Here is an 18,029-nt window from a genome sequence, read left to right on the forward strand (position 1 = left end):
TGCTTCTACCTTTTGTTCAGCATTTCTTCCTGGTGCTGATTCAGCAATCTTGCAAAACACACTCTGCTACATGATTCATACAACAAACCCCAATAACATTAACTAGAACTTGATATCAATGTGTAGAAAAGAGCGTTCTTACCATAGGCACTGGCAAATTCACCTGGCCCCGGATAGAAAGGGCTTGGGCCTGGTGGCTGTACCGGATACTGCTGCGGTGGCCCAACATACTGGGGAGCACTGTGCGGGTACTGCAAAATGAACAAACCAGAGCATTAATAGAGGCTCCAGTGCAATGGGTAAAAGTTGGTATAGCTTTGGCCTGGAAGCAGTGTTAAACCTGGCTGTGACAGCTATCTGGATGTGATAGCCCTACACTATTGTTAATGAGACAATGAACCAGTAAAATTGATTGTCCACAATACATGTATTCTAAAGAGTCGCCTGTTGTTGCAGTTTCATATGGGAAGATGCAATAATACCTTCCTTAGGTCTCATTCGTGTAGCTCTTATGCTTCACCAGCAACATTCATTTAAAGCATCAAGTCCTGATGTTGCTCACAACTTTGCCCAACACCTGATAAGAAAAGGTACTTGCAATCCCAGTTTTCCAGCCTATCTTCATCAAACTCGTAACTAAATATCTTGACCTACATGCATTTTTGAAACATTAAACACTGACAAAAAAACCTTTATAAAAACAGATACATGTGTTTCTCTTAAGTTTGTTTTACTTTTGACAATTTCACCTCGAAAAAGCAAATTGATGCCACATTTGTATTGCTTCCGAGCTTGAAAACAGGAAAACAGATGGGCATGGATCCAAGCTTATTATTCAGAGTCTAACGGTGCCTTTCACGTCAATTTGAGTTGGTTAATTTGTGGCGCAAGGATTCTCACGTGCATTATTCTGTCAATTATACTCCGGGGTTGCAAAGGCGAGATCCTCGCCGCGAGGAGGGTGGTTTGTTTATGAATGCAATACTGTTATCTACGAAGGAGCTACAATTACTAGTAAACATTCCTTCTGCGTCTTGTGGTTTTAATTAATACTCATCCAGACTGAAAGAAATAGCAAAACCGTCCCCGTAAAACTGAGTGGAGAATACCATGTAAGTAGAGAAAAATAGAAAGGGATGCTATATACCGTCAAGCAAAGATTTGTACGAGAAACGTTATCAACACGGGCGTGTGATCTATCACCTGAGCCATAGTTAGTGCCTGGGTCAAAAACAGACATTTCGAGACTGCTGCTTTGCATATTTCCTGAATGGCACTATTTCTAAAAGCTGAAGTGGCTGACTTTCCACAAACCGAATGAGCCCTATTTCTCCCGGTCAAAGGCTTTCTCCACCTTCTGACACTGCGCCCATCTAAGCAATGGACTGTTTGGAGGCCGGAAAACCGATACATATCAACTCATAACTTAGTGAACTGTTTGTATTTGACATATTTTTAGTTCAATCCAAAAACTACAAACTGCCCTTTTAATATTTGGCGTATGAAGGACCTCCGAGTCAAGGGATTATGGGACAAAATAGCAATTATATTGTCTCGTCTAAGTAAAAACGTGACGTCACCGAGGCTACATCTCAACAATCCTTCTAGCTATACAATATCCACAAGGAAAAGCTTCAACAAAAGATGGTGCTGGTCAGAATTGTGCATAGGCTCAAAAGAACTGCCCATCAATTTACCTAAAACTATATTATGTTCAGAGAGGAGGGGGAGACTGCATCTGACATACAAGGCCACCGTCTTCATTCCGTCAGCCTCTCTGCAGCCTGTCTGCCTCCTGCAGGAATCCTGATAGTCAACTCCTGAGGCTTCCCCCAGTGACTCCCTCTTTTACAGGTGGTAGCTCCTGGCATGCAAGCTGTACTTTCCCTCATTTCTCTTCTCTGCCTCACTCACCATTTAGAGCGGTCCTTGTGCCCTTCCTGTGCTCTCTTCCCTGCATGTGGCAGTTCCTAGCATACACAACCAATGCTTCACTCAAATCTCCCGTTCTGCTCTTCCTAGGCCACCTGTGGCCCCTCTGACTGCTGTACATACTTTGGAGCAGTTCCTCGGACCTACAGAGCTCTTATGCTTAAGGCCCTACATGTTTGCACTAGTGTGCAAGCGTATTGACTAGAAAGATCTAGCAAACTCATTCCTCCCCTCGCTTGAGGCTTTTCTGGGTCTCTTCTCAGATCCTTTTTTCTTGGTCCTTTGTTCCCCTGCGCACTGCCCTAGAAGGAAATTCGCCCAAGGCCTAAAGAGCTTGTCCACATGAAAACCTGCTTCTCCTCCCATTAGTGGGGTTGCCTGCCCATCTATGTAGGTGTTGGGATATAGAACGTGACCCTATTAGTGTTCCTTTGCCTTCACAACACCACTAACTTGTTGACGTCACTCCTGTCTTCTTGGGTGCTCCATCCAACTCAAACCTGCTCAGTCTCCTTTTCCAAGGATATTCCGGTTGGCAGTTCCGGCCCTTGAGTAGTCTTCACTATTTGGTTCTGTGGGGTGGAGCCCTCCTTCGGGGGTTTTAACCTCCTTCACATCACATCTACTCCTAACCAGCTTAAAGCAAGTCAGTTCTAAGGAGAATTATCTGAATCAGAACAGAACTTGATGTGGATTGGAAAAACTACTTGTGAACTACGATTATACCAGCATGTATGTAAATTAGTTTCTTTTTATGATTGACCAGGTACTCAGAGTCGTGAATGGATCAATGTGCTCTCTGCAACCCTCCAATGGATATGACCATTATTAGTGTTTGCAAAGCTTGTTTCCTTCTTACCTTGAAGGAGATTTTTTGTTTTGTTTCGTGCCTAGAAACACTTGTGTACAGGCGCGTTATAAATTACATATCATATCTTAACAGTGCAGAGACATTGCTGATGGCTGGGTCAGAGTCAGGTTATGTTTATTGCCACCAATGGTCTTCCAACACTACTGAGGAGGTATAATGTGCCGCTGCACATGAGGAACAATGACTATGAAAGAGGCCATAATCCCTTGTGAAAGGAGGCCTGGAAAGCCATCAGAATAGTGACGAGCAGAATTCTGGCATTAAAAAAAATCATCTCTCCTACTATGGACACACTTGATTCATTCTTCAATCTTAACGTAACTGCTAAAGAATGGCACTTCTGTACAAGTTGAGGTGTAGATTGGCCAAGTTTACTCTTGCACCTAGTGGAATCTGACATTTGGAAATCTCTGAAAACCTTGCTGCATTAATTGTTTAAAGAAACAGGCTTCATAAACCAGTGTTACAGGTAGGTGTACAAATCAAAACATTTTACTTTTCTCAAGTGAGCAATCACCAAAACCATGCACTTTGAGAAGCAGAGTGGGCCAATTTGAGTGAGGAATTTGTACTGTTCATTTTGATTGTCCACCACTATATGATTAACTTCCTGCATTTTTGGTATGTGAATGCATGCGTCTTTCAAATTTGTAATGCACAGCCAGTGTTTTTTGTCATATTCGGAATAGCTGATGGAGCTTTTGTTCCTTGGTCTAATTATACGTTTTATGTTTACTAAGTGCACCGCATAACTGCTCCCATCCTTTCCATCAAGCAAAAGGCGCAGGTCAAGTTTCCCCATTTAACAGTGGGTATCCTTTAAATAAGGCCTTTTTATAAAATACCTCGGAAATCTTGAACAAGCAAGTCCATGTGTTAAGCATGTCTCTTGGTTGGACATTTGTGGCCAGGACTAGAAAACCTGAGCGAAAAGAAAGCAATTCTGTGCTGAGCACCCTACTGCTTCTTGGGATAGCTGTCAAGACGGAGTAATGCTTTTGATACTCCCTCCCATTTCAGGATTTTGGAACGCAAAATACCTCATTCATTGTTTTGTGGTTCCAAGAAGTTTAGGCATGGTCACCAATGGTTGCATCATCATTTAACTCTTCGAATGGAATGTGTGCTGGTAGTGAGACTTCCGTCTCCTGGAAAGGCTGTTTTGTTGGTCAAAGAAGCAGTTAATAGACCAGTGACTCTACTAGTGACCTTTTACTGTAAATGAGCGCTTGCCTACTCAAGATGTAAAGGTAATATCTGGTGCTGGAAAGAACAGCTATATCAGTGGAAGAGAAAACGTTTCTCACCATAGTGACAACTGTACTATTAGTCCTATGTGCCCTTTCCTCCATACTTATGGGAGTTCTCACGAAGCAGGGACTGGATTGGAGCCTTAGCAAGCACAGCACTTCGCCTTTACATTTTAGAGAGCGTGGGGGCAGGCCACAGGCACATAGTGCGACTACGCTCACAGCCCCGCCTCTTGACCTCCTTCCCCTCACTCCCTTGATCCGCCGACAGGAACGGAGGACCAAGCTAAATAGTTTTAGGGGGTCAGAGGGCGGGCGTATGGGGGAAGGGGGATATGAGACTAGGAGTACAGTAGTCACTATGATGAGTAACTTTTCCTTACTCCAACATCCCGTCCCTGTTCCTCCATACTTATGGAAAAGTACCAAGCACTACTATTCACCCCAGGAGGATGGCACTAAACTGAAGCAAAAAATGTCTTAGTTCTGCTTGCCCGAATTGCACATCTGCTACGGAGCTGGAATCCAGTGCACAATGCTTGCTAAAAGCTGATGGAGATGCACAAGTGGCTGCTTTGTCGATAGCCTCCCTAGGCACATGGCGCTGAAAAGCTACTGCTGTGCACTTTGCCCTTCTTAGGTATGCGTGCAGACCTTAAGATTGCGTTTTGCCTTGAACCTCATGCATGGGAAATGCATGAAACTATCCACATAGCAACTGTCATTTTAGCTGACCGTTTGCCAGGGCTTACTCCTCAGAAAGGGACAAATAATCCGCCTGAGGACCAGACAGGCCTAAACCTCCTGAGATAGAACTTCAAGGCTCTTCTAACATCCAAGTTATGAAGTGTGCGATCAGCCTCCCATTGAGGGTTGAAAAAATACAAGCAATGTGATCTCCTGGTTCATGTGAAAATCAGAAACAACTATAGGCAAGTATGGATATGTCCTTAGAACCACTTTGTCCCGATACAATGACAAATAGCCAGGGTTCCTCTGCCAATAGGCCTTGAAGCTCGATAACGCAGTGGTCAAAAGTAATTTCTACCAAGAAAGCAGTCTTTCAAGACATTAAGCGTAGGTCAATAGAAGCCATCGGCATGAACGGCTTGTGTGCCAGTGCTGTCAAGACAATGTTAAGATACCAGGTTGCAATAGGATTTCTGATGGGGGGGGGTGGGGGACTGGGGAACTAGTCCCCAAAAATGCCCTTTTTTTCTGTATTGGCGAATTAACCCACCCTACCATTGTTAGAAAGGCAGGCTCCAATTGCCACAAGGTAAGTCTGGTATGAGGATACTCGGTTTCCCGTTTGGATCAAGCCTGAAAGAAATGAAAGTATGTCATGAATGGATACCTGGAGTGGACCTTGCTTTTTTCCCCCAGCATCTAGTGGTAGAACTGAAGCCACTCGCTGGCGAGCTGGGAGCAGGTGAAAGTCTTTCTAGATGATCACATTGCCCTGAGGTTGTCATCAGAAAGGCGCAAGTGTGCATAGGTTAGTTTTTCAGGTGGCAGAGAGCCAAGGACAGCGATAGAGGGCATGTGTGCACCACCATGCCTTGATGCTGGTGAGCAAGATTCAGATAGAGAAGGAGAGATGGTCTATATGCAATGAGCAGTGGGTCTGAAAACCGGGATCAGAGGAAGAGGGAAAGTGTAATCGAACAGATTGTTTCATGACAACGCGTCCCCCAATTAATCTCTCCCTCTTCCCTTCCATGCGGCAAAATGGTGAACTTGCTGTGCCACTCTGCTGTGAACAAGTCCACCAGTCGGTGGCCCTTGGACTCTTAACTCCATGAGGACCCGAACATTGAACTCCTATTCGTGGTTGGTAGCTGACGACCTGCTTAGCTCATCTGCTTGAACATTCACCGCTGTCTCTAGATGGGCTGCCTGTACCGAGATATTGTGGCTCAGTGCGCATTCCTAAAGATGGAATGCCATGGAACACAACTTCATTGACTTGATGCCTTTCTGCTTGTTTATATAAAACATTGTGAGAACATTGTCAGGATGAGGACCCACAAGCCTGCTATGATCGGTGAGAAAGCCTTGAGAGATAGGAAAGCTACCTTCAGCGCCAAGAAGTGTATATGTCCCGAGCACCAGGGTTGTTCTATTTGTTGTGGATCTGTTGCTCCCCACCCTGAGAGTGAAGAGTCCATACTGATGGAGAGGAACCTGAAAAAGTGCTGCAATTCGCATTTTGTTGACACTGTCTAACCACTACAGCAAGTCCAGCTGTAACCACGCTGGAATGGATACCAGGGCTGTCAAAGGTTCTGACAATTGAGACCATGAGGCTGTCGTGCAGTTGCGTTGGACGCATCCAAACCTGCGCATAGGCACTGGCAGGACGGATGCCACCATCAGGCCCAGCAAGCACAGGAACCATCATGCTGTTTGAGCATGTGAGAGGAACAGTGAGGTCGTTTCCAGTAGATCACAAATCCTCTCCTCTGTAGGAAAGGCGTTGCCCCTCTCGGAGTCCCAGATGAAACCTATGTATTCCAGTCTCTGAATGGGGATTGGCATAGACTTTTTCACATTGACAGACAGTCCCAGGGCATGCATCAGATCGAGAATGAAGTTGTTGAGATGCTTTTGCTGCGGACAGTGCCCCGATTAGCTAGTCATCCAGGTAGGGACACATGTGTATGCCTTTCAGGCGCAGGAATGTTGCCACTAAGCCCTCTTGTTCTTCGAAACAGTTAAGAACCTTGAATAAAACCCCTGGCCCTCTGTTAGGCAGAATTATATGCAGTACCCTTTGGGAATACTACACACAATTAAGACTACAAGTGACAGTACAATTTCACCTTTGGAACAAGCCTGTACTACACAGTTATAGTGGAAGCAGTAGCAGAGCAGCCAGACTTATCTCAAGAGTAAGTGAGCAGTACAAATAGTTACACAAAGGACAGCAATTACCGTGATTCAGGCAAACACTGACTCAAGGTTTCTAAGTAAAAGAATAATTATTTATTTACTCAACAGTTGTATAACATTTCACTATTCTAAGCAAGTTAAAAATCACAATCATAAATACACCACACCACTTCCCTTAAATTCCAGACAAGTTAAGCTCACAAAATGAAGTGGGAGCAAACTGGCACTCCAGCAATTTAAAAGGGAGGGAAAGACAAAGTTATTAGAAATTAGGCAACACCAACAGGTAAGTACTCTGGGCAATTGAACAAGAGAGACTACATTGAGGAGATCAGCTTGAAAAGGCTTAGGGGCAAAGTCAATGGGTCAAAAGTCTTTTGCTCAAGATCACACAGTTCAGGGTAGTTTGGGGTAAAGTTTGTGGCACAGATTCCGGACGAGGTTGGTTGGTAGAAAAGTTAGTTCAAAAAGAAGAGAAGGAAAGCCCTCGGATTGGAGAAAGATTTCGAACACTTTCACCGCAGTTGAACGAAACGGGCAACCGGATTTGCACAGTACCCTAAAACGGAAAGAGGGGGGTGTAGCTGAGGCGGATGTTCCTGGTGGTTCCTGCAGGCTCACGGTTCATGAAGCGACTGTCGAACTGATCAGAAGTAGGAAGACTGTAGGGTCCTGCACCAACCAGGTAAGAAGCCAGCAGCAGAGCAAAACAACACACTCCTTAAAACCCAAGCAAGGTCCAACCTTCCTGGCTATCCGGCCCACTGTAGCTCTGTACAGCGAATTCGACCAGAGGGGGGGTCCTGGCTTGAAGTTTGGGCGAACTGGTTGGTCCCACCAGCTCAAGGGAAGAGGTTTCCTGGAGGTTCTTCTCTGTCATCGGATTCAGACCTGCAGCAGGGCTTCACCGGGCGGTTCAGTCGTGGAAGGGGTCCTCTTCTTTCAGTTCCTCGTTGGTTCTTTCGTTCCAGCGGCAACTGTCTTTCCAGTCTCAAAGACCTGCTTTTTATGCAGTTTTCCCACATTCATACAGCCTGGCTGTAAATCACACAGCATGGATGCTGGCCTGGCAAGGCCAGTCCCCTTAGCCAATCAGACAAGAGTGCGACTTGGGTTACCAAGGGAACTCATGGCAGGGGCCGAAGATCCCTCCATCACATCCTGCCTAGCTAGACTATCAGGCGCCTTAAGGAGGGCATCTGTGCAGAAGCCTGTGAAAAGACAGCAAACAAAGGAGTCATCCCTGGTTTGGCACGCAGAGTAAAACACGAGAAAGACTTTAACAAAAAGAAATGGCAAATAAACCCAGCTGGAACCAAAATAAAATGTATTTAGTCAAGCGGGTTTATGTTCAAGGCTAATATAATAGCCTGGAACAATACCACGTTTATATAATATAATCGCATTAGAAAGGTTAGGGTAGATACCACTGCCATCAGCCAAATCTTAATGTTAAGGGAGCGAAACAAGGCTCCAAGAGGTACAGACAAAAAAGGGATAAGAGTTAACCCTTTCCAATATTCCATGTAAAATGGGGTGTACTGGGTCTGTGGTTTAAAGTGACTATATAAAGTTAATGACAACTTTACCTGTTTCTGGTGGACAGTAGTCAGCCCCAGAAAAATGGAGTCAGGGGGAAGTCTCAAAGACAACCCTGTGTCACTGCACTGAAGGTGCTGTGTAACACACACAAAAAATGGTGCATATGGAGTAGGTGAGGCTCCAGTGCCCAAGATCACATAAACAGTGAAAATACACACAGCAAAACACATGTAAGAGTGGGAAAAAAGGCTCACACTTACCAGGTGAAAAAATAAATCCTAGAAATCCAGCAAAGCTGCTGGGGGACTCTTTAGGTAAGGGAAATCAGCCATTTATGAGAATTCTCCCCTACACCCTCTTCCGCAAGAGGAACACTCCATCACTTTGATGAAGAGCAGTTTTGAATTCTCCTTCGAAAGAGTGAGCCTTTTTGAGGGAGAAGGGCATATAGGGGTGGGGGCTTGGGGAGGAGGGAGACAGTAGACCGTGTGGACAACTTAAAGGGCCCAGTTGTCTCAAGTTACTGACCTCCACTGGACAAGATGATGTCGCACTCCACCCACTGGTGTGCTGTGCACATGCACCATTAAGTCACTTGGAATGTTTTGACTCTGGGCTGGGGTCGGGTTGTGAGAAGAATCCCTGGGATGATGGAAGTACCTGCTTTTTACGAGGCACACTCAGAGACCTGTCCAGTCTATTGTGACCACCTCTGAAGGCCCGAAGACCGAGGTTTTGCAGGGGGGTAGTCAGTTTCGCTAAAGACTTTGCTGTTAGCGCACAAATGTTCTTCTTGTTCAACTCTTCATCCGTATCTGGGCTAAACCTCCACCCCCATCAAGAGGTAGGTCATTATCCGTTCCTGCAAATCTGGTTGGAAATTGGTGGCTTTCAGAAGTGCTTGTTGCCTAACAGACGCACCTACCGCCATACCTCTTGCCACCGTATCATGATAGGTGGCTTCCATTACCTGCACTGTCCAGGAGGCACTCTTCTTGACCCAGAAGGTTCTGCTTGGAAGATGAAGATGAGGACAAAGATTGGCTCATACCAAAGAGTGTCACTGCTGCCACACTCATGGAATGAGCTGGAAAATGGTGTATGACACAGAACTTCTCTGCCACCATTGGATTGATGCTGGTTTTCAACAAATCTTTCGGGCTTCCTCTACCACATCTGGTTGCAGATCTATGCCGAATATTTGTATGGCTTTTATGGATAGGACCAATAACGACACACCCTTGTCCGCCTGTGGGGTTTCTGGAACTATGATTGCCATGTACTCCATCAGATATTGTACCTGGTCATGGAACGCCTTGAAAGATATGGGAATCTCCTCACTGTCCTCAGTTGCATCGTCCTGGTGGTCCGCCACCTTCTCATCTGGCCAGCCAAGTGGCAGAGAAGGGAAAGGAGGTGTAAGCTCGTTCGGTAAAGGAGGAGCTGTTGTGCTTCAAGGATGTTCACCCATGTCTCCCAAAAGTGCAGGAAGAGGCAGTGCCTTTGAAAACTCAGACCGAGGTGGCGTGGTTTGAGCAGGCAATTCCACCGGCTGAGGAGCGGGGACTAACACCTCCTTCATGAGGGACTAATGAGGGCATACTGCCTCATTAGTCCTGAGTGCATGAGTTCCTGAAACATTTTTAAAAACCTGCTTTCAGACGAGGGACCTGAAGTAGAGGCACCTAGCAAAGCTTGGAGGACCCAATTTCAGAGCATGTTCTGACAAAGGCCGACCATTCAACCCGTGGTGAAAAATGCTGGAGCGCAAAGGCGCCTTGTGGAAATGGAGGCAGAAATCTACCCGCTTCACCCGGCATGTGTTTTGACGTGACCAGTAATTCACGATTCGGGATTTTGCTGGAATCTGACTCCGCAACTGACAGCAGATACACGTTGAGCTATGGACTGCTGAGGAATGTCCGAGGTCACCGTGCAGGCCACGTAGCTCCTGAGGAGATCTGCGGTGCGGGGCCTACCGGAATCACAGGCCTTTTTGGGCCTTTGGGTATTTGACCGGTAATCAGAGCAGATGAGGCCTCGGAATGGATTCTGGTACGAGGCGAACACCCCCGGGGACGGTGTCCCCGGTATAAGCCTTTATAGAAACCAAAGATCTCTCGGGCTGGGGCTTGGTGGCAGACCCGAAAGGGTCCTCGGCGATGGCGCTGGTAGGAGTCTCCTCAGAGACCTTGGAGTGAACTACGATGGCTAGCCGCAACGGGCTCCGGATGGGCCCCACCGCTTCTGTTGACACCAGGGAAGGAGTTTCCTGGGCGGGGTGCCAAAGAAAATAAAGACTTACTCATCCTCTTGGCTGGAGGAGCTCCAGGGGCTTCATCCTGAAGATGTCCTGCCACCGCGTCAGTCGACTTCTGAAGGATTTGTAGGAAATTGCCTCACAGACCTCACAGGCAACCCAGCGATGAGGTGGGCCAAAACATTCTAATCAAAGAGTGCAAGTGTCATCCGCCGAAAATGACCTGGGACATCTGGTGCACAAGGCGAACCGCGCTTTACCAGGTAGAAATTTGGAGGTAAGCATGGGAATAAGCAACAAAGAAGAATTGAAGCTTCTGCAGGGAAGTGGCTGGAGAAAAAAAAAAGAAAGCTGCATCAGGCCTCTGATGCAGAGAAAGACTATGTGGAAGGAGCGTGAGAGGCAGGGATGTGGGCATGGTCGCGCTATGCTTATGTGGTCTAACCCCTGCGCTCTCTAAAATTTTAAGGGGGAAGAGCACTGTTTGCGCCAAGGATCCAATCCTGTCCCCGCTCTACCGGTACTCCCATAAGTATGGACAAGGGGATGGGACGTAAGAGTATACTAATGATTTCTCACAATACAAGTTGTAACCATCTCCATCATTTACTCCTTTTTATCCTCCGAAATATAGCATACAACATATTCCATTAGTTCCCAAAGTGATCAATATACAGGCTACGCTCAAAGTAGTGGCAGTTGTTGAGCATACCTTCCAACTACAGAATCTATTCACCAACTCATCTCTGGAGGTTCTGCTTATGGGGAGGGCTGCAATGATGCAAAACATAATGATCAAAAAGTAATCTGGAGGAGTGTATTTCGGGAGTAAAACTGATCTCATTCTGGAGCCCTCATTCGTAGTTTGAATGTTGCTTAGGGAGACTGACCCAGGTGGCAGGAAAATGTATTATAGTTTGCCTTAGCAGCAGGACCAACAGTTTCAGATGGTGAGACCGTAACAAATAAATACATTTTTTTAAAAACGGGCTGACTAAAAAGTGCAATTAAACAAGTGGGTATCCGAGTCCTATCAGCCTCAGGCCTTGGAATAGATTATATTGGTAGGGTGGTGGACCTAGGATCTTTAACTAGCTTATCATGAGATGCTGAATCCTTGTGCGCTTTTCTGGAGGCACAGCTTCCTATTTTTCTCCAGTCTGGTAGCTGCACCCTAGCAGGGGCAATAAAGCAAGCAGACGACCAGGAAATGTATCCACTCACATTGGGTGGCCTGGCAGTGGCTGATGGTGCTGCCTACTGTCATCGGCAATACTAGCTTCAAACGTGCAGCCTTTCTAGCCCTCCGTTGTCTCATTCCACATTGAGAAAGTTCTTAACAATGAAGCATCCTTCAACAGTGAGCAAGTCACTGTGCAGTATGATGACATTGATCTTAACAATGCTGAGTGGTGCTCGCTTCAGTAATACTAGTGCTGCTCAAAGGGAGACTTGAGAGATTCAGAGCAGGCTCGTAAGCAGTTGAACTTTCTGATTACTCCTTTTGGGGAGATGGTTGTGAAAGGAGCAATGGAACGCCTAATGGATAAACACAGCTTATCCTTTTTATTAGCCAAATCGGCTTCCTAGCTCTCAGACTCCTACGTGCCAGGTTCTGTTATATGAGGTACTTCTCAATCGTGTGAGTCAGGAAGGCAGGTAATGCAGCTTTAACTTCCTCCCACCACCATGAGACACACTTATTAAAAAGATGGATTTTGACAAAAAACCTTTAAAATAAGTGAATGCAATATTTTTCATGCTGTACAGAACAACAAGGCATTTAGAGACCATTAGCTCACCAATCACGTAAATTAAAAGAACTGAAATTGAAAGGTGGGCTGTAAAATACACACCTATGTTTCCTTGTTTTCCACCCATTCCTGGGTTTATGTAACATAGGAAAAGAATTGAAATGTAGCACTGCTATACTTTTAGAAGATGAAATGACAAATGTAATTCCAGCTTTGTCAAAGCCACAGGGATCTCCTTTTCAAAAATATGTTATGCTCTAACTTTATGAAACCAGATATATTGGTTTTGATAATGCTGGTTATATAATATGAAGACTATGCTGCTTATCTTCTCAATTCACATGTCACTGTCTGTAGCTGTGTAGATTTGAATTTCTAGTCAGTGCAGGCCAGCATGGTCTGCGGAACAGTGGCCTCTTTTAATGAGTGTCCTCGATGTTGAAACAAGCAAACATCTCTTGTAATATTATGTAACTGGGTATTGTATTCTGCCATGAGGGCAGCCTTTTGCGACCAGATTTTGAAAAGGAGGGAGTGGAAGGGATGTTGATTGTCCTAGACAGATGAAAGTTTAGGCTCTGTTCCAGTCATTGGTTTGAATCCAACTGCAACTTATGCAGGATCCTATTAGACTCCTTTTGAACAAGTAGCTGACCATACTTCTACTACGAACTGGATTTCCATACATAAAGTGACCTAATCCCCAGAAAACTATGACTCAAGGAATACCTCGCTGTCCTGCGGATCCCCCAGGTATGTGACACTGGATCCCACCACTATCTCTCAATCATAGGAAGGAGCCTACAACTAAGATCTAAGAAGTTAACACACCCTAACCCCGCCCATCCTCCCAACCCACTCTTCCCCCAACTAACTCCTCATACAACCAACATATTTCAATTTTACATTTCACTCACTCCTTATCAGACAACAACCAGGTTTAGTGTGCCTAACAGACTCCAACCCGGTTCCATGTAATAATGTCGCCCCAAAAATCTCGCCATGCAAAAATCTCGCCGAAAAATGTCCGGTTTTTTGGCGACATTATTGCATGGAACATTTTTTTGCCCCTGTCCCCATATATATGGTCACCCAAATAATATCGCCACAACATTTTCCCGGCGATATTATTTACGGCGACCATTTATATGGGGATATTATTACCTGATACCTCCAACCCTATCAACAACCAGCAGAGGGCAAGTATCACAGTGTAAAGAATCAGCCTGGGTGCAGACATCTCAGTGCAAGCGAGCTGGGACTAAATGTCGCAGTGCAAGTCAGCAGGACATAAACATCACAGTGTAACCTAGAAGGATGCAATGAAGGATTGTGCACATCCGAAGGATATTGATATATTAGGGTGCAGGTGTCCTAGATCAGGTTAGCTGGAAGTGATTATTACATTACAGATATCGGTTTGCAGCCATCCAATTTGGAAACAAGCAAAGAGCAGATGCTACTGGTCTGATTAAACATGTAGTAATCGGGAGCACAGGTAAAGGTCATTGTTGTTAAGTTCCAGCTTGTGTTAGGGTTTGCTTGACTTGTTTTGGCTGCTTTAGTCGTGTTTGAAGAAGGGAGCTGAGTGTGCCATTTGAGGGGTCATTCTTTCTCCTCCCTCTCGATCTATATTTACAACGGTTTATGGTCTTTACATCGAAAATAAACCATCGAAAAAAATGCAACAAAAACAAATGCATCGAAATGCTATCTTTTGCATGTAAAAGTACATATCCATCGAAACTTGTCCATCAAATATAGGAATGGACAAGTTTCGATGGATTTGTACTTTTAAATGTAAAAATAGCATTTCGATGCATTTATTTTTCACGTTCAAACGTTACATGGAGCTGTTCAGTGCTGAAATCTTCTAAGTAATTCAACACTGGCCAGCTTCATGTAATGTTTCAGTCTTTATTTATTGGGGGGGTCTTTATTATTTATTGGGGGGTGGGTCCCCCCCACCTATCCCCTAATCCTAACCCAACCCTAATCAAAATCTAACTAAATATATTCTAATGAAAGTGCATTTTGATGGAAATGGCTTTCAATTAATACATTTCGTTTGATTTCAATTTGATGAATCTAATTTCGATGGATAGTCTAGATCCCATTTACAACTTGGTTTCTGTCTTCAGCACTTTCTCAAATTGTGTGTGTACTCCTTGTATTTCTTCTAGCTCCTAGTTGTACATATGGCATAGGAACGGCTACATAAAATGTAGGAATCTTTTTCTCCAACAAGGGAACCACCTTTTCCATTAAGATAGGCATAAATCAGACTAAATTTATGCATATATCACATCAAATAGCTGTCGAATGTTACCAAATAATTTCAGCTCACAATGAACTAACATAGCCAAGATTAAAATACTTGTTCCAATAATATGTGGACACTTGAGTTAACTTTTACTGCACAAACATGTCCTAAATAGTGAGCCATATGTGTGTGGTCAAGGCTATTTTGTCACCTTTCTTTTTTACCATAAACTCTTTCTGATGGGATACAAAACAAGTGATGTCTATTTCACTTATCTGTTTTTTGTTACATTTTTATTCATTTTCAATTTACAAACACAGCACACCCGACAGTGAAAGTTGTGAATGTCCGAACATCATGCTTCAACATGTATTTACCACTGCCATCCCCTTCCCCTCCCCCCATAACTTGAGCTAACTCCATAGCATCTTTAGTCCTATTCCTCTTGGGGTGCCTCTTCCACGCTCCCAGAGGTATCGTGTTCGCTTGGACTGGCTCGGTGAATGAGGCCACTAGCTGTCACCAGGCCATCAATGTTCCCACTTCATCATCCCCCCCTCTATAAGCTGCTTCATACCCTGCTGCTGTTTCCGCCTCTGTCCATTTCAGAAGGTCATGCCACCACACGTCGCACCTGGGTCTCTGGCTTGCTTTCCACCCCATAGCCATTCTGTGTTTGGCCGGAATATAGGCCAATTCCTTAAATTTGCAGACATGTTTCATTTTACGTGGTCTAGTGAATCCTCCCAGCATGCACGCCCAAACCAATTCTACATTTAACTTGATTTCTTTCTTAGAAAAGTGGTGGGTAACCTCCCCCCAGAATTTCGGAATTTCTGGACATGCCCAAAACATGTGTGTCATCCCTGCATCTAGTTCCCCGCATTTGGGGCAACTTTGTGGTTCTGTGCTTTTGAATCGGGCTATCTTGAGGGGTCATGTACGCCCTGTGGGTTACATATAACTGTATCTGTTGTAATCTAGCGTTTCCCATAGCCTGTCCTGCATGGGTTCTCCCGCATCCTCCTCTCATTCCCGTCTCAACTGGGTCACCTCTTTCCCCACCCTGGACATTACCAATTCGTAAATCTGGGACTCCTCATGCCCTCTCCACGAGATATCATATATTGTCTCTATGGCCGAATCAGGTTGGCCTTCTAATGCTATTTCTAACCATGTGGCTCGTATCTGCTTTACCATTCTGGTGTAGTTAATATACTGCCCAGGGTGTACTCCAGTTTCTTCCATTAGTGTCGTGAATTCCAGTGCCCTTCCATCCCGCCACACATCTCCCAATGTTGTTATGCCCACCGGTTCCCAGGATCTACGTATTATCGGAAGTACACTGTTTGCTGTAGGGGACTTGCAGTTGGAAGTTCGGCGCAGTGACTGGAGTGTCGGAGGACTCGTGTTTCACTCCGTCTAAACGTGTGGAGGAAGTCTTTAAAGGTTACCCTGGGGCTGCCTGGACTAAGGATCATCTGATTGGCTTTACAACAAGGGACCGCCTTTGACCCGCCCCTGTATTCATATTCCTAGTGCGTAGCGCACCCGCGCACGCACCCGGAAGTACTGAGAAGTACGCGGTTTGCTGTGGGGGATTTGCAGTTGGAAGTTCAGCGCCATGACTGGAGTGTCGGAGGACTCGTGTTTCACTCCGTCTAAACGTGTGGAGGAAGTCTTTAAAGGTTACACTGGGGTTGCCTGGACTAAGTAGTTACTTTTCTTAGCTACTTGATACAGTATTTGTGTTAAGCCGTATACACATACACACGGATTGACCGTGTACCCGCCTCTCTTCTGTTTTTCATATTAGGGATCATCTGATTGGCTTTACAACAAGGGACCGCCTTTGACCCGCCCCGCCTCTGTATTCATATTCCGAGTGCGTGGCGCACCCGCACATGCACCCGGAAGTACGGAGAAGTAAGCTGTTTGCGGCTTGGAGCGGTGAGCAGTTTAGTTTAAAGTTGCTCTTTGATTAAAACATAACATTTATTCCATTGGTTAGGCAGTGGGTGCACAACAGATACAGGATAACATCTAGTTATCAGCAAACTGTAATTGTATTTAATCGTAGATTTTGCTGGTGGAGTCAAGTGTGCTAGAGGAGGTTGTGGTGGACGGTTTAATTAGAGCTTCTACCTCGTGTTCAGCCATTGTGACCGAGTCGTTCTCTGTAGTCTTATGAAAAGAAAGACGCTTGACACTATTCGTGATGGTGCCATGCCTACTAATACAATAAAAACAAGGAGGATGAGTATCCCTCAAGCGGTTGCGCTACCACTGCCCGATTCCTCTGACTCTGACGAGGATTTAGTGGTGTGTGGCAAAATTCATCAAAGAATTTTGTTGAGGATGTTGGAGTGACTGAGCAATCGGACTCTTCTCTATCCTTATTTAATGAGGACAGAAGACAGTCTGCGATGCCCTGCTGGTTGAGTAAGGGTAATTCCTGCACGTCATTTTTGGATACACCTCTGATATTTCTATCAGGGGAGATAACCCTGTTGGGTTTATCGGAGCACTTTGATTCATCAACGCAGTACAGTACCTCATTAGGAACTAATAAGGTGATGATTGAAAAGGATGACGTAAAAAAAAAAAGAGAAAGTTGGTTTGAGTGTTATAAAAGAAATAGACAACCAACACCTATATAATGAAGTAGAAGCTCAGACTTGGTATCTAAAAGAAATCCTAAAAGCTTTAGTAGCCTGGCCTGAGACTCTGGCGGACAAACTTTTGGAAGTGTTTGCTCCGCGAAAGGCTCATGATGGTATGGAAGCGAAGTTGGCTTCCACATTGAATCTAAAAACAAAACATACCATGACAAATAACAGGTTAAATAACCCCATTCTAAGTGAAAAATTCGCTGAAGATGGAATTAATCCTAATGTCACTGGGCCTGTGTGTTTACCTGAGAATAAGAATGGGAAAGATGTAAACACGATGACAGTAGTTGACTTAAAGAATTTAGGAAGCCTTGAGCCTGATATACAGACATCCAATTTGGATGTTCCTTCCATCAAGGTTGCGGAAATATTTAATGTAAAAATATCAACAAAATAAATTGAAAAAAATGAGGAAGAAGCAAGTTCAGGCAGAGAAGACCCTGAATGTTTCATCAAGAAAGTTTTTGAGGGAGCCCAGTTTACAAACAACAGAAAGTGACAACATTGAGGATGAGGAAGTTATCCTAGTCGGAGAATCTCCAAGAAAGAAGCAAGTAAATATTTAACTCGATCATGCTCACTTGACAGAT

The 18,029-nt window shown here is 44.9% G+C and overlaps 1 protein-coding gene across 12 annotated transcripts in view; it reads right to left on the bottom strand.

Annotated features, from left to right (window-relative positions):
- EIF4G3 (eukaryotic translation initiation factor 4 gamma 3) overlaps positions 1 to 18,029 on the bottom strand; it is a 4,880,525-nt gene that overhangs the window by 3,515,562 nt on the left and 1,346,934 nt on the right. For all 12 annotated transcript variants that reach the window (XM_069610350.1, XM_069610349.1, XM_069610345.1 and 9 more), the window contains one exon: positions 143 to 251. In XM_069610350.1, the coding sequence (XP_069466451.1) occupies positions 143 to 251 (109 nt within the window). The remainder of the gene's footprint in view (positions 1 to 142; positions 252 to 18,029) is intronic.

This window comes from Ambystoma mexicanum, chromosome 8 (genome assembly GCF_040938575.1).
Source record: "Ambystoma mexicanum isolate Mex_15411 chromosome 8, UKY_AmexF1_1, whole genome shotgun sequence".
In the NCBI taxonomy this organism is placed as follows: domain Eukaryota; kingdom Metazoa; phylum Chordata; class Amphibia; order Caudata; family Ambystomatidae; genus Ambystoma; species Ambystoma mexicanum.